A 17,120-nucleotide genomic window follows, 5' to 3' on the forward strand; every position below is an offset into this window, starting at 1 on the left:
GCCCTCTGGGGGTCACCCAGCCCAACCCCCTGCCCAAGCAGGGTCACCCAGAGCAGGCTGCACAGCACCGCGGCCAGGCGGGTCTGGAATATCTCCAGAGAAGGAGACTCCACAGCCTCCCTGGGCAGCCTGGGCCAGGGCTCCGTCACCCTCAGAGGGAAGAAGTTCTTCCTCGGGTTCAGCTGGAGCTTCCTCTGCTTCAGTTTGTGCCCGTTGCCCCTTGTCCTGTCGCTGGGCACCACTGGAAAGAGTCTGGCCCCGTCCTCCTGACCCCCACCCTGCAGATATTTAGAGGCATTTCTAAGGTCCCCTCGCAGCCTTCTCTTCTCCAGGCTGAACAAGCCCAGCTCCCTCAGCCTCTCCTCGTAGGAGAGATGCTCCAGTCCCCTCCTCATCCTCGTAGCCCTGTGCTGGACTCTCTCCAGTAGCTCCTCATCTCTCTTGAACTGGGGAGCCCAGCACTGGACCCAGCACTGCAGATGGGGCCTCCCCAGGGCAGAGCAGAGGGGGAGGAGAACCTCCCTCGCCCTGCTGCCCACACTCCTCTTGATGCACCCCAGGATCCCATCGGCCTTCTTGGCACCCAGGGCACGCTGCTGGCTCATGGTCACCCTGTCGTCCCCCAGCACTCCCAGTCCCTCTCCACAGAGCTGCTCTCCAGCAGGTCCGCCCCAGCCTGTACTGGTGCCTGGGGTTGTTCCTTCCCAGGTGCAGGACCCTCCAGCCTGTCCAGGTCTCGCTGGATGGCAGCACAGCCTGCTGGTGCATCCACCACTCCTCCCAGTTTGGTGTCATCAGCAAACTTGCTGAGGGTACGCTCTAACTCTTCATCCAGGTCGTTGATGAAGAAGCTGAACAAGACTGGGCCCAGTACTGACCCCTGAGGGACACCACTGGTTACCGGCCTCCAACCAGACTCAGCGCCGCTGATGACAACCCTCTGAGCTCGGCCATTCAGCCAGTTCCCCCCCCCTTGAAATGACACAGGGAAAAGTCTGAGCTATTCAGCTGTGAGTACGGAGGGCAGAATAACACCCTAAATAAAATGTCCCCGTCAAGTTTGGAGCTGGAGAGCTTTCAGGATGCTGTTGGGTGCGGAGTTGGTGCAGGATGAGCAGCAGCTCTAGGGATGCTTAAGACAGACCCAATAACCTCACGGGGGCTTTTTATTCCCTAAATCCTCCTTTCCATCACCATTTTTTAAATTGCTTTTGAGCAGGGAAGATGTGAAGCATGTGATCCTGACGTTTTATTTTTATTTTCCTCGGTTTGGAAACCAGCTCCGGTACTAAACCCTGCCTGCCATATATTTTTTTGCCCCGCTCCTCATTTGCTGCTCCACTTAGCAATATTCAGAGATAACGTGGTGATGCCCAGTAGCCAATTTCAAGCAAAAAAAAGCTTTCATTTTGCTCTTTCTGAGCTCCTACGGGAGCTCTGGATCCTGTTATGGACCTCTTAAGGTTTCCTCTTCGTGAACGAGCGGCTTGTACTCGGGAATAATGATCTATTTAGTGCAGAATAGGTTTTTTCCCCTTTATTTTTCTGCCAAAAGTATGCACAAGAGTCACATTTGGGGCTTACCTGGAACACCACTTAACGACCAAGTTCTTCAGCATCCTTGTGGGCAAGGGGGTTTGCAGCGCAATAAATCGTATCCTGCATAGGCTCAAACCAAACAGGTCCAAGGCTTGGTCCTGAGTGTGAAATTCAAGCACGGTCTGGCTGAAGGGTCCCAACTCTTCTGTCTTTTTCATTTTAATTTTTAACCCTCGCTATAGTCGAAGTCATCTAACGGTGATGCTGGCTTAGGTACGGGGGAGATTTGGATTTCTGGCAACATTAAGTAGGGGTTGAGGCTTCACGTGAAGTTGTTTGGGCTCAACGCCACCGAAACAGCAAATGTAAAAACTCTTTTATTAGACAGAAAATAGATGGAGTACGTACAAGGTATAAATGGGTGTTGAGTTTCTACAGGGAGAAGAAATCCCTGTTCCAAACCAGTGCATTGGATTTATTAGGAAATATCTGTTGGGGCATAGCGATACCGTTCATGGGAGGAGAGGAGGAGAAAAGGTTAACTGAAATCGTGGGTTTTGGGCCAAATGTAGCGCTGAAAGGGAACAAAGGCGCCCACAGGCTGGGGAGGCAGGGACAGACGGGGCGAAAAATGCCGCTTCTGTGCGCGGCCCTGCGGGGCTGGGCGAGAGCTGTTTGCACGAAGGAGGCTGACGTGCGTCTTGGCTTTATCCGTTTTAATTTGTACCAGAACACTTCAAAAAGTATCGGAACGGCAAATTCTGTGCATGCACCGTTACGGATTTACAAAACATTCGCGTATCACAAAGTACGGGTTACCTCAAAGCCCTGCTTTTCCGGTGAATATCCTGAAAGATTTCTTTTCTCTACATTTATATATATATATATATATATATATCTCTATATGTATCTCTTCACTTAGCTTACACCGATGCGAAAAAAATCACTTGGGATGATGTCGTTCAGTGCCTTGCAAAAAAAAATACTCAAGAGATATTAAATATAGCCTGGGGCAACTGGTTCGACAAGCACAACTTTACAGGTGCTGCAGGTTACGTAGGACCCAGCATCGACCCAAACACAAGAAGCAAGAATTTTGCCTGCCGCTTCCACGAATGACTTGCAAAAGGTGGGCGTTTTTACAAGCATCTCCCATCCCTCGGGCTTGCTTTTCCCGACTCGCTTTGCTGTAACCATCCAGTTAAGTCGATTTAAGTCTCTTGCTACATGTTTCGTGCCCCTGAGCATCCTTCTTGCTGTATTTTCACGTCCTTTAGGTCAAGGTGCCAAAGTGTGAGCGTGACTTGTCCCTTCTAGCACATCCAAAATAGCTTTTTCTCAGGCTGTCACACACCAAGCGTTACCACTTTGGGTTTTTTTGGGGGCATTCAGCAGCACTTTTTGCCTTTAGACAGGCTAGGAAAGACAGCGAGGCTCAACCGAAAGCAAAGCGGCGAGGGGTGAACCAAACCCCAGCCGGGGCTCCAGCCTTGCTGCAGGGGGTGGGGGGGAAAATCACTTTATTTTTGTGTGTTGCTGCGGGAGATATTTGTAGCATGCAAGGTGCGGAGCGGGCAGGTCTGTATATACACAAGGAAGGGTGGAGGTTAGGATTAAAGGGTTAAAATTGCAACCCGGCAGCTTGTAGCTTAGAAAATCCATATCTGACCCTCCTAAAGCCCCAATGCCGTGGCGTGCCCAAGAAAAGGGGTTTTTGTGGCAGCGGGCCTAAGGGGATTAAGTAAAACCCTGCTTGTTAGCAAAGAGGATTTTTGGAAATGCTCTTGCAGGGATGCCAAGGACCGGGTGAGCTCCTCTCCGTGCGGTCCCACTCAGGGTGGCCTCAAGGAGGAGGTGGTGAAGGCCATTTTTTGGGGGGCATCCAGCTCCATCCACGGTCCTGCCATGCCAGGGATGCGTTTTGGGGTGGAGAAGGAAATTTTCATCCGGTTGCCTAAACCAGAGCCTCCGGGGAGGTGATGGGGAGCGTCGGTGGCCGTGCGCCCCAAGGGCTCTTCACCAAAGATGACCGCAAGCAAGAAAGAGAGGGTTTGGGGAGTCCCCACTGGGACACGGGTGACATCTCGAAGCCACGGGATCCAGGGCGCCTCAGTGCATGGCGTAGAGGGTGAGGAGGAGGAGGGCGGCGAGGGAGGCGTCGGCGAGATGCAGCCGGATGCCGGAGGCCAGGCGGTACTCGCGGTACTGCTGGACACACATCTCCCGGATCACCTTCGTCACCACCTTGGTCTCCAGCTCCGCCTCCGTTTGGTTCACCGCTGCGCCAGCCTCCGACACGTTCTTCTTGGCGGCGGGTCCGATGTTGTATTCGGTCACCGTGATGTTAAAGCAGTCGGCGACGAAGACGTCCTGCGAGACGGGGCTGCTGTAATCCCGGTAGTAAACCTGGTTGGGGTAACGCGCCGAGTTCTCAGTCCACCATCGGTACTCATCGGGGCTGTCGAAGCGATAGTGCATCCCCGACATGACGCGTCCCATGGCGTAGCCCCCTAAACCTCCCACCACGGCGCCCGCCGCCGCCGCCCCGGCCACGTGCTTGAAGTTGGTCTTGGATTTGGGGGGTTTCCACGGCTTTTGGTTGTGGTAGCTTCCTCCGCTGGATGGGTTGTAACCCTGTCCCCACCCCGGGTTGTGGGGGTAGCCGGGGTTGTGGGGGTAGCCGGGGTTGTGGGGGTAGCCGGGGTTGTGGGGGTAGCCGGGATTCTGGGGGTAGCCAGGCTGGCGGGGGTAGCTGGGCTGGCGGTGACTCCCCGTGCCCCAGCCTCCTCCGCTGGGTTTGCCTTTGCTCTTCTTGGAGAAGGCGATGTCAGTCCAGGCGCCGAGGAACAGGGCCACCAGGCAGCAGGTGACGAGGAGCCTGGCCATGGCTGCGGGACACAAGGACAGGCAGCGTTATGGGCAGGAGGCAGAGAGCCCGCAGCTTCCAGCCCCTGCGAGCACCACGGGCTTTCAGCTCCCTTACTTATGCATCATATAAAACACACCCCCTTACTCATGAATCATATAAAACACACCTTGTTCCCTTTAATCCAGCTGCAGAATAAACAGCTTTGGATTTAAATGCATATTTATCTTCCCCAAGAGCCCTTATTTTTAATGTGTATATATATATTTTAAAATTTTTATATATATTTATACCCCACTCGTCCCCAACAGATCCTCTGCTAATAATGGCCATTTTAATTAGTGGAAGAAAAGCTTTCAGGAAAAAAATGCTTCACTTGCTTGGGAGGTAAAAATCCGCTCCTCAGACCTGCTCTATCCAGTCAGGTGAGATAAACGAGGTTTCTGATGTGCAAGGCCTGGTGGCTGTATGAACAGATTCATCCCAGGCTCCAAGCTTTCCGGTACGCGGGGCTGCAAGGAGCCTTGCACCAGAGGTTGTTTTTTTTTTTTTTTCTCCCAAAGAACGAAATTCAGCGTGTTTTGTCCAAGTCTCTGTTTATGTGCAACAGGGCTTAACTGAATCACAGCCGCCTTCTAGTTTACTGTGTATGCAAATATCTGCTTACTCAGCGTTTTGCTGCTGGCACCCCGGGGCCATGCCAGGCATCTCCGTTAGCTGGTGGGCTGGCAAGGATGAAATCCCATTTTAACAAGCCGCTTCTCTCCCTGTGTCTAATCCAGCCCCTATAATACACGCCAGGTCTGCAAATCTGTTGGAAAGACCTTTGGAAAACACCTCCCCAAGCCGCAAAATCCCTTCGGATGCCTCCCCACAGCGCCAAGGAGCACTGAATTCCTGTTACCATCGTGTTTAATATGCGAGTCCAGCAACAGCAAAGGGTTTTGACATCCTGCCCGAAGCTGAGCTGTCCCCCAAAATCCGCTCATGCATGCCAGGATGCTGGGGAGGGAGAGCAAAGCATTCCCGGCAAAGCGTGAGTGGGCATTTCGCAGCATCCTTGGATGCTTTGGATGCGCTTGCTGGCTCGTGTTACTGCAAGAAGCAATTAAGGTTTGGGTCCTGAGTGGGTTTTTTGCAGCAACTAATGGACCGGCTTCCTTAAGAGTCACCACTCAACCCAGAAAGACGTTTAATGCAGGTAAGAGATAATAATATGATATAATAATATCTCTCTCTCGTGAGATATTGCCCTTAACAGCACAAACGGGCCGAATAAACCCCTGTTTAAGCCAGAAATTCTTCTGTTGCACACTAGCTATGGTTTTACAGTGCATAAAAAGCAAATTATTCTCTCTTTGGGTTCAGATAATGATGCTCCTTCTCTCCCCCTACCCCCAAAAAAACCCTGGTCTTATGTCTGAAAGCGTTTGAATTCAGTTCCTTTAACGCCAGTGTTTTGGTTGGGTTCATTAGCAAGAGGCTTAATTAAAAGAGCAAGGAAGATACAGAAGCCTGTCCCTTGTGGTGGGGAGGAAAGCTGGGCTCGGGCTGCCTGCTCGTCAAAAAACTGGGTGCAAGCCACCCGCTCTCGAGGGGGTTCGCTGCCTCCCTCGCCCCACAGCACCCAGTCGCTGGGAGCGAGGATGAGCTCGGGGGGGGTTAAAAATAGCCAGAAGACATGGAAAAAACTTAATGGGCGAATGCTCCTTGGGCGCTCCAAAAAAAATAGGAAATGGGGGGAAAAAACAGCAAATTGGCAGTTTTTAATCTATTTTTTTAAGACGTGACTCCTTGCGGTGAGTTGCACAGGGGGTAAAAATTAACCCCTGGATAAAATCCAGGTTACAGCAAAGCCCCAGAGGATATTCCAGCCTGGCAACGCTGACCTGTTCCTCTAATTGCCTTCACAGAGACGAGCTCTGATAAACAGGGCAAAGCCTCGTTTGCGTTCGCGCTGCTAATTACCGAGCTCCTTGGGCAGCTGAGCTTCACCCCAAATGAATGTGGCTGCTGGCACAAACCGCCGGCGCGCGACGGGGCTCGGGGAGCCGCTTCCTCGGGGTCAGATCTGGGTGCCCTCTGCTCGGAAATGATATTTGTGGCGTGACTGTTATATTATTATTAAATTATATTATCGAATGGCTTCGCAGGTATTTTTTTCCTGACTGTTTTTAATCTCCCTCTCCCGCTTTTCTCTCTGCAGACAAACGTAGGCAAGGAGAAATTAATTCAGGTGATTTAAGTCGGAGCTGTTTATATCCACGCTTGTGCTGGAGAACCGGAGGAAAGCCGGCGCTCCTTCGGAGCAGAGGGGGAGGCGGAAAATGGAGGATGCGAGGAGCGATCGCAAGCAGCAATTACGTACGCAGGGCTGGCGAGAAGGCGGCTTTGGGTTTGGAGAGGAAAACCAACACCCCGGAGCCGAAATAACTGCGGAAATAACCTCGTTAAGGTGCCCGTGGGGGAGAGGAGCAAAGAAATGAAGGGAGGTGAGGAAGAGGAAGGTGGAGGAGGGTGGGAAGATGCTCAGGAACAGGGTGTCTGGACCCTCCTGGTGATGCTGGGAAGGTCCCGGCTCGTTGCGGGGGTGAAAAATCAGGACTGGGGTGTGGGGAGAGGGGACGGAGGCTGGCAGTTTGCTTTCTGAAAACGCCACCCCTAGTTTTTAGAAACGTCCCCCCATTTTTTTTTAACCTCCTAAATCGTGGGGAGCCAGAGTCCTGCGCAGCTGGGAGCCACAGGGAAGAACAAAACCCTCCAGGTAGCTCTGGGCTGGGGGAAGAAATCTCCCAGCAGCATCAGCTTTGACTCAGCCCGGAATAAACAAGCACCGGGAGAAGCGGAGCTCTGCCTTTCAAGGAGGACGCTCGCCTTTGGAGCTGTAAATGTCTATTTTTAGGCAGCAATGGCGGGGAAAGGAGGCAGCCCCCCCAACCCCTGTGATGCTGCTCGGTGTTAAAATCCCCCTCGCCTCGGGATTTATCCCACCCGCAGCCCCCCAAGTCCCATTTTTCCCCGACACTCACCGGCTGGGAGCCCGTTGCTTGCTCGGTTCGGGGTGATTCAGCCTTGGTCGCAGAGCTACGGGGAGGAATAAATAGTGAGAGGGAGGAGCTGGCTCCTGCGCAGCCCAGCCCCGCACAGCCCAGCCAGCACCCACCCTCCTTCCCCGGGGAAAACCATGGCCAGCACCCCACAAAATTTGGGTTCGCCCCTCATCGTCCCTCCCGGCAGATACGGGCAAGGGCGGCAACGCCGGTGACCAAGGGGGTGGCTGGAAGATTGGCAGAGCTTGGATGATTGATTCGAGAAAATATTGATGGGATCGGCAGTGTTTGGGGCTGGTTTGGAAATCTTGGGGTTCTGGGAGAGGAAAGGATGCTTTTAGCGGTTGCCGACGGTGTGTCTAAATCCATTATCCTGTGAAATAGAGAGATGCTCTGCAGGTTGATGGATAGAAAATAAAACAGGCTGGGACCTACAGGGGAAAGGAGGAATCTGTCCTCCCTGTTTGTCTCGCTCCAGAGGAGTGAAACTCACTCCTCGCACTCTGTGTTGAGCTACGCTGATATTTAATGGGAGGAAACGCCACCGAAGGCAATTAAAAATTGTATGGGATGCTCACGGCAAGCTGGGGCTCTTACGGCACCCTTTTTTGGAGGGTGAGGGCACACGTGGCTCTAGAGACCTAAAGACCAGGACGGGGAGTTCTTTAGGTTTAGGACGGGCTGCAATAAGCAGATTGAGTCTGGAGCAACCGGGGATGTTTGCATGCTGGCTGGGAGATGCAAATGAAGCTTCAAATTAGTTGCAGTGAGGCTGATTTCGGCACGGCCGCGTGACAGAGCCAAAACCCTACCGTGGTTTTGCTGCCCGAAATAGCCGGGCCAGGTACAGCCGTCCCGGCAGTGCTCCCACCCCACGGAGCTGTAAAGAGGATTTCCACCCCACTGCTCCATATGCTTGTGTGTCCGTTTGGCTGGATTATGTTTAAAAAATAATAATAATAATTTCTGTCTGGCAGGGAAATGGGCTGTGCTGGCTGCTTTGGCTGTGCCATGGAGACATCCATATTAATTTCTGGAGGGAAAATTAAGTAACAGGGGCAGGATTAAGGTCAGCAAGCCTGTCGAAGTTCTCTCTCACAATACACGGGCGTATTTATTCCTCGTGTGAATACACAGATGGCTCCTGATTCACTGGTTTTGGTTTAAATGCTCTTCACTGGGCTATCTAAAATCCAAAGCCAGGAAAAAAAAAGAAATACAGCCCCAGGAATAGGATAGTTGGGAAGAATTAATCAGTGGCTTTTAAAAAGCAGTATTTTTCCATAATAATACATTTCAGAGGAATTCTGGTCTTGTTTGGGGAAATACAGAAACTCTGTTGGATCCCAGCCACAAATCGAGCACGAGCAGCCTATCGACCATTAATTTTAAATTTATCGTGGAAGTTAGCAGTGCTCAAACCACCCAAACCAGTACACCCGCAGCCTCTATAAACGGAGCCGGGTGCCACACAGTTTCTTCAGCATCTCAGGGTGAAATCTCTCCCGGCAGCAAGCCAAGAGCTGCATCGATCTCCGCTGGAGGTTTGGCCCCTCTTCAGCCGCAGCTCAGGAAGTGATGGGAGACAGAGGAAATGATGGGACGTTAAGTGCGACGCGGGCTTGTGCCAGGTTAGAAAGCATTAATGGGATGGGTTTTTCTGGTAACAAATGCAAAATGCTGACTTTGGTTTGATGAGCTGGGAGAGAATCTGGGCTCATCTGATCCTGCTTCGTTCTTCTCATTGGGTTTTTTTTTTGTTTTTTTTTTTTTTGTTTTGGCATTAATTCATCCAAAATGCTCTTATTCACATAACTCTGGACTTGGGTGGAGAATGAGCCACAGCTTGCAAAGGCAGGGGAAGGCATGTAAATCATTTGTGGGAGATTTACTGGGGTTTGGGGGTAATTTGGCGGGGTTTGGAGGTAGGGATGAAGTCCCACAGCCTGTCCACGTGCTGACACCCCTCCCTGGAGCCAGCAAAAAATCTGGGGTCAAGCTCATCCCAACTCAACTCACGCTTAGCTCATCGGGAAACCTCTTTAAAGCCTCCAAAGGCAAAAATAAGCGGAAGTAAGTGCTGTGTTCGGAGGGTTGATGAAATGCATTTTGCAGAACGTGGTTTGTTTTCTGGTCTCACCACAGAATAGTCTCTTTTCAGTTAAAATGCTCTACTTTGGATTTTTCTTGGGAACCAGATGTCTCGGTAATATTTGGCTCCTGCCTAGATGAGAGTGGACAAAATGCATTTTGGGGGAGTAAATGGGGCAACAGCAGTGCAGGGAAGGAGAGCACTGGGGGCACTTGCTTCCCCACAAAAAGGAAAGATGCCGCTTGGGCAGGCTGTTAATTTTTCTGTCAGCGTGTAATTAAAAAGTTGAAGTCTTATTGGGGTATTTTGCATTTTCTTGGGTGGCCAGGGCTTCATTGCATGAATCGGGTAAAACTAAGCCGGGGCTCACGGCCCTGCAGATCCCAGGAAGAGCAGTTCCCCTCCGAGAGAAAAGAAACGTCATTTTTTGGCCCATTTTTAGTAGAAGAAGGGTTTTTTCCGTGTGCTACATAGAAATCTTTACCTGCACCATTCTTCCGTATTAAACTGCAGGAGAGGAAAGCACAGCTCATGGATAGCATTTCTCCTTTGCTCTTGGCAACCATACTTTTTCCTGTAAAAATAATTAAAAAAAAAAAAAAGATAAAAGGACTATTTAAATTTTTAGCCTTTGGCTGTAGATGGAAACAGGCAGGAGTAGGACATTAAATACATGGCACTTCCAGAGTATCCTCAGTTACACAACCCACGATGGTGGGGAGGGGAAGTCCCGGCAAGTCCCTAATCCTGGAGGCACACCAGGGCACGAAGGACGTGCAGGGACAGGAACCATCGAGGAGGGAAAAGCAAGCAACCCCGACTTTCCATGCAACACCTCGTGCTGCTCCCAGGAGGGTTCGGGGCTTTTCTGGCCAGATGCAGCTCTGTCGCAAAGCCAAGGAGCGCAAAGCTGGCATGGAAAAAATCAATCGGTTTATGACCGCTCTGGTAAATGAGACTCACTGCAGCCGTGATGCCGGGGAGGAGTTTGTCCCCCCGTGTCCCTCTGCTTTCCTTGCCCGTGGTGTCTTTCTGGAACGCGTTCTATGGGCAGCTGTGACTTGCAGGCAGCGGGATCCTGCCAGCGTCTGCCTGCTGGGGGGAGGCTCCGGTGAGGGACTATTGAGAGGTGGTTTGGGGGGGAGAAAGCAGCAAATAAGGCAAGTTCTGTTCTTGTTGTGCTAAATCCTCGAGGAAGCAGATTAGACAAATGAATTTAATATGATTTTCTCTTCCACAGAGAGCGACAACTGAAATACAAAACACTGGAGCCTGCACGCACCCTCCTTCTCTTTACTATTAGACAACTGTCTTAAAAAGGCTATAAATGTTCACCCAGCTGCTGCAGTCTGATGAGGAGTGTGATAACCTCTGCCCACATCCTGGCTGCTATTCCAGGCAGGGACACACGTAAGCTCCTTACGGCAGGGAGAGACCCTCCCTGGCCGCAGGCTGATGCCTTCCCGCTGAGGCACTGCACCTTTAGAAGATAACCTGCATGGGACACAGCTCCCAGAAATGTGCTTTCGACCTCTCCCAGGTTTGGCAGCGTCACCCAGGTGCGCCAGAAGGTAAAATGACAGCTTTTATTTTCAAAGAAAAAAAAAAAAAGAAAAAGTGTTTTTTTGAAAGATTTTTCATTTTGGAACAAGCACTGATAATAAAAGTGCTGGGGGGTGGGGGGGAATAATAATCAAGTTTGGGTATTTGAGCTCGCCTCCTGCCAGCTGGATTAATTTCTGGGAAATGGGAGAAGTCACGCTTGTTTGAGGAAGGCATTTGCTGTCCGACCCAGTTTCAGCCCAGCATTTGGTTTAAATATAACCCGTCCCAGCGCCTCGGGAGCAGCGCCGCGGGACACGCCGGGTCTGTGCTCCGGGCTGAACAATTCGCTGCTGTGTCCGAGAGAATGAGCGAGGGGAAGAGCCGTGACCCTTCGCAGAAAGGCTCGTTATGTCCTTTCGTGTCAATTAATCTCCGGGTTTTCGGACAGGACTGCTCAGCGTTCGGGCTCTTTTAAAACACCATGTCCCTCCATAAAGCTGCAGGAACAGCTTCCCCAGCAGTGCTATAATCCAGCTTCTCATGAACTTCCCCAAGCGGTGCGATACCCCCCAGCTGGCTCCTTCGCAGGAAAAGCTGAATATCTGTACTTTTTTTTCCCCTCACAGCAGGGCTTGTAATATATGACTCACCGAGAGGCTTTCCTTTGCTCTGTCCCATTTATTTTTAACTCGCAATCCCCTCACAAGACTTTCCGAGATCAGAGCAGCAGTGTAAGCACGCTGCATGATTTAACGTGGCTACGCTGAGGTCACCTTCTTAAAAATAACCCGGGGCACACCCGGGATGGGCGAAGGCGCTCCCATTTCCATCGTTTCCACATCAATCACCCGTGCCAGCCTCGGATCCTGCTCTGAGGAATTGCTCCCGTCCTGAAATGCGTCAGCCGCGTGCCAAGAGCTTGTAGGAGCGTGCCGAAATCCTGGCTGATGTATTGAAATGTTGTATTCCCAGAGCGGAGCCACGGGCAGGAGCATCTTCTGTCGGAGGTGTGATGGATGGAGGGATAACGCCACAGTCCTTGGGGCTCACTGTGGGTTCCTGGCTGGGTTATGTTGGAATAGGGGCAGGAAAAATCAGTTCTCTCAGCAGGAAAAGGGGCTGTGGGGTGAGATGGGGAAAGCTGAACCCTAGGAAATACAGACAATCATTTGACTTTTAATTTTAAAAAAAAAAAAAAAAAAAGGCAAGCAATAGACTGAAACAAGGACCAGGCTGGAGATGGAGATATATTTAAAAGGACTGTTGTATTTTTCTCTCAGCTATATGTTTTTATTTTCTATGTGTAATTTTGTCCAGCTCGTTACCTTGTTTATTCACATGAGAATAAATCGACCTTTCGCACCCCACGACTTGTTTTCTAAGTCACGTGCCCGGCGAGGATGAGATGATTAAACCCAACTCGTTCGCAAAACAGTCGTGCAAATCCGCTTAGCTCAGCCGGTAAGTACGTTTCCACCCTGATTTTTCCCAGGGCCAGGGCTGGCTTTATGGGGGTTCCATCCCTTTGTTCACCAGGTGTAAATAAGAATAAGGAGAGATGAACTGGGCTTGGGAAATGGGTGCCCATAGGGAAAATCAGGCCAGAATTTTAGCCATTAGGGTTTTTAATCTATTGAAACAATTTCCTGCATGATGTGCACCTTTCCATCCATTTCAGAGCATCTTCCAGCTGGGATGTCGACGCAAGACCGCATGTGACTTAGTCCAAAGCTTTTCTCTCCCCTAAAGCAACAAATTAAAGGCTCTTTATAAAGCTTATGCTGAGGATCAGGCTGACATTATATACCAAAGAGACATTATATACCAATATCCAGGCATTATATGCCCAATCTGCTCCATGCGTTTAATCCTCTGCCCTTTTATCTTGGAAGGGGAGCTGCTGATGGAGGAAAGCTTTACCATCGCCTGCGTGGGGGCAAGAACAAGCCAACAACCGCCGTCTGGGGCGAGGAAAAGCCCGGGGAGAGAGAGGTTGCTCTGAAGATGCTCAAGATGTTCATGCAGAGTTGTCATGGGCACGATGCTCTCTGTAGTCATCTCCATGGCGACCTCAGCGCCGAGCAGAGAGGATGCAAGCGATGTAGGAACGGTGTTGTTAGCTTAAATGCCGCACACTCTCTCTCGGCTGGTGTAAGTAAGTAATGCTTGGGATCATCCAAGAGGTTGATCTCCAGGGATGAGGGCTGGTTTTTACCCCGAGCTTGAAGGCAGCCGAGATTGCAAATGTTTTGCTTTATGGAAAACTGAGATGTGTAGCATCTCCCCTAAGGTATTTCTATGGTGGATGCACTAGAGTACAAGCGCATGATGTACTCAGATGAGGCTCCAGTTTCTTTACTCGCCCTTAGCCACTGCGATTGAAAAACCCAGATAATATTCCTGGTTCTGACCAAAGATTACGCTATGGGAATGGCTACCCTAAGAAATAAAGCTGTGTATAGATAAGGGAGTTCAGCTTTGACTGGGGTGTGGAAAACCAAGTGTTTTGAAATAAGGTTTTTTTCCCCCAGCTAGCAGCAGGTTTATGTAAACTACAGCAAAGATTATGCGCAACAGAATCATCTAGTTAATAGAGTCTGGAGCTGAGATGTGCCGGCTTCAGGGGCTGAGCGGAGATGCCAGAGCCGATGACTCCCCGAAAGGATTTCTCCTTCATTTTATCTCCTGAACTTTTCCAAAGCAACTCCCAATGCCGCGCAAACGCCGCAGCTTGCAGCCTGCATGGAGGAAGCTGGGACAATGACCATCGCACTAAATCTGTGCAGAGGGCTTGAATCACAGAATCACAGAATCACAGGATGGCAGGGGTTGCAAGGGCCCTCTGTGGTCACCCAGCCCAACCCCCTGCCCAAGCAGGGTCACCCAGAGCAGGCTGCACAGCACCGCGGCCAGGCGGGGCTGGAATATCTCCAGAGAAGGAGACTCCACAGCCTCCCTGGGCAGCCTGGGCCAGGGCTCCGGCACCCTCAGAGGGAAGAAGTTCTTCCTCGGGTTCAGCTGGAGCTTCCTCTGCTTCAGTTTGTGCCCGTTGCCCCTTGTCCTGTCGCTGGGCACCACTGGAAAGAGTTTGACCCCATCCTCCTGACACCCACCCTGCAGATATTTATAAGCATTACTAAGGTCCCCTCTCACCCTTCGCTTCTTGAGGCTGAACAAGCCCAGCTCCCTCAGCCTTTCCTAATAGGACAGGCAATGAAGCCCAGAGGCTTTGCAGGGCTTGGGGTTGCCGTGATCTCTGTGCCACCAAGAGCAAAAAAACCAAAGGTGTCAATCAGAGGCTGCAAAACATTTTATCAAGTGATGCTTCGAGAGGACGGAGGAGAATGGTTTATAAGATGATGAAAATAAACCTTGCTATGAGCCCATGTACAGGAGCAGCACTGGAGGACAAGCTCCAGCTTGGGCAACAGCATTTTGCTCCAGTGATGGGCAAAGAGATTTTTTTTTTTTTTCTTTACAATTATTCCTAATGCTGCATCTGGTTGAACTACACAAATCTAACGTGTCCTTTTCCCAGCAGCTCCAGCGACCTCAGCCCCCGGCTTGATTTTCAGCGCATTTCTCAGCAAGCCCAGCAAGGCTCTGGGGAGGGAATAATGATCAAAGTACAGAAACTGGAGGAAATTAGTTTTGCATTTGCGGCGGTGGGTCGGGACCTGCTGTTTATCCTGAGCTGGAGGGGGACTGGGCAAATTGTTCACACTGGGCTCAGTGCAAGGAGGCTTCCTGCAAGCAAAGCCCCATCCGCAGCCGTTAAACAGCAGATAATAATCAGCCCTAATAATGCAACACAGTTTATTTTTCCCAGGGTGTTTTCTTGTCCGTATTCTGGCCTGAAACATCTGTGCCGTCCAAAATATTTTTGTGGTATTAATAATCCCAGGAGGTTGACATGTTCAAAATAAAGGAAGCTGGAGCAAAGCCTCTGGGACTTGATTTCTGACAAAGCTTAGCTTGTTGGGGAGCTGGAGTTCTTCTGCTAAGGATTCATTAGGTCATCCCTTGCTCAAAGAAAAAAGGAAAGTTTGATATAATTACACAACCCCTCAGCTGACAGTAAATAAAATAAAGCTAAGAGTTGGCGTCTTCTTGCTCCCTCACCAATCGCTGCATCTCTCCTGCACAAATAGCTTTAAAATGAACGTTTTGGCGACTGGGATGGGAGTGAAGTTTTGAACAACTCTTCAGGGCAGCTGTTTTGTATCTAAGCTTTCTGAGCTGTTTTCAGGGGATGATGAGAAAAACAGATGGAAAAGGTCGTGGACCCTTCTTCTGGAGAAAAAAATAGGTTGGAGCTGTTGAAAAATGGGGAGGAAAAAAAAAAATTTAAAAAGGGAAATGAAATAACAATAGTAAACCTGGATACTATTATAATTCCAGAAATAGGCTGGTTGTGGCAGAACTGGCCCCAAGCACTTTTCCTGTATTTCTCCTTAGTTCCGGGAATAGAGGAGAGCGATTCATGTCTTGAAATAGGTGTTGGTGAGGAACCGCACCTGGGCTGAGCAGAGCTCCCGGCTCGCCGCCACGGACCCAGCCCAGCAAGGGAGAGCCGACAGTGCCGCTGCCCTCCAGCTCTTTGAATTATTGATCTTCTTTATATTAATTATAGACACTTCTCGGGGTCAGTAGGTAGAGCACAAGGAAGGTGTGCCAGCTGTGTCGCAGGAGTTGAATTTCAAGAGACGGGCATAATGAGAAGGGGTTTAGTCGACACCAGTTTAGTCAGGTCCTTATGAATTCACAGAACACGGATGCCACACAAGCCGAGATAGGAAAAAAACCCCTCTGATGGAGGAAATACCCCCTTTTTGTAAAAAACCACCACATCCAGGAGCTGGAAATGAGCTAATTTGAGTCCTTAGTTTAGCAATACACGTAATCAAGCAGAGGAAAGGTGTGCCGGCCTGTGCGAGGGGGTCCCTTTGCGGAGGGATCGGCGGTTAATCATAAACCATGACCTTGCTTTGGGTGAGGAATCATGGTCCAGCTTGCCCTCATTTTTTTTTTTTTTTTTTTCTAAAAAATAAAGTGCCCTCCTGTTCATTCAGGACAATTTTCTGGATTATTCGGTGGTGATTTACCATTAACTCAGAGAGGCAACCGCTCACGTTTTTAATCCACCTCCCAGGCAGGGAACAGGGATATGGCAGTGACCACACACATTTATAATACGCATCTAATTTGGGGTGAATTCCTCTGTGTCCTGGTTTTGGCTGGGACAGAGTTAATTTTCTTACCTGTAGCTGGTGTAGTGCTGTGGTTCGGATTTAGTACGAGAATAATATTGATAATACACTGATGGTTTTAGTTGTTGCTAAGTCATGCTTATCCTGTCAAGGACTTTTCAGCTTCCCATGCTCTACCGACTGAAGCCAGGGAGGGGGGTATAGCCAGGACAGCTGACCCAAACTGGCCAGAGGGATATTCCATACCGTATGACACCATGCTCAGTATATGAACTGGCGCAGTTGGCTGCGGGGGGGGGGGCCGGGATCACTGCTCAGGGACGGGCTGGTCACCAGATGGTGAGCAATTGCACTGTGCATCACTCATTTTGTCTATTGTATTCTTCTTATTATTATCATTTTCCATTGATGTCCAATTAAACTGTCTTTCTCTAAACCCACAAGTTTTACTGTGGTGGGTTTTTTTTCCCTATTCTCCTCCTCATCCCACGGCCAGCAGGTGAGCAAGCAGCTGTGTCGTGCTTAGTTGCCAGATGGGGTTAAACCACAACACTCTGTTATTCACTACTTATCTGTGGGCTTATCTGTTATTTATTGTGACCTAGCTACAATAAATAACTTGAGGAAGAAGAGCCAGCTGTATTCAGCTCATTTGTTTGCAAACCTGCATTGTTTTTTAATCAATGGATCAGCTAAACAAATATTACTGCATGTATGTTACTCACCATTTAAAGTAGATAATCCTTTGCTCTTCTGCACCACATAGTGGGTATAATTTTATATAAAATGGAGTACTAGTGTTAATAGGGGCTTATAAA

General features: G+C 50.0%; 1 protein-coding gene and 1 long non-coding RNA gene across 2 annotated transcripts; one reads left to right on the top strand and one right to left on the bottom strand.

The window, feature by feature from the left end:
- Positions 1–1,894: 1,894 nt before the first annotated feature.
- PRNP (prion protein (Kanno blood group)) lies at positions 1,895–7,524 on the bottom strand. Its single transcript, XM_009936562.2, has 2 exons — positions 7,435–7,524; positions 1,895–4,427 (listed from the first exon to the last, which is right to left on the bottom strand). Exon 2 carries the CDS (start codon positions 4,423–4,425, stop codon positions 3,649–3,651), a length of 777 nt encoding a protein of 258 aa, XP_009934864.2. The 5' UTR covers positions 4,426–4,427; positions 7,435–7,524; the 3' UTR covers positions 1,895–3,648.
- Positions 6,261–16,129, top strand: LOC142364661 (uncharacterized). Its single transcript, XR_012766322.1, has 4 exons — positions 6,261–6,897; positions 10,788–11,118; positions 12,410–12,553; positions 12,985–16,129. It is a non-coding gene; the product is annotated as an uncharacterized LOC142364661 (long non-coding RNA).
- Positions 16,130–17,120: the final 991 nt, after the last annotated feature.

Source organism: Opisthocomus hoazin, chromosome 28 (assembly GCF_030867145.1).
Source record: "Opisthocomus hoazin isolate bOpiHoa1 chromosome 28, bOpiHoa1.hap1, whole genome shotgun sequence".
Classification (NCBI taxonomy): Eukaryota; Metazoa; Chordata; class Aves; order Opisthocomiformes; family Opisthocomidae; genus Opisthocomus; species Opisthocomus hoazin.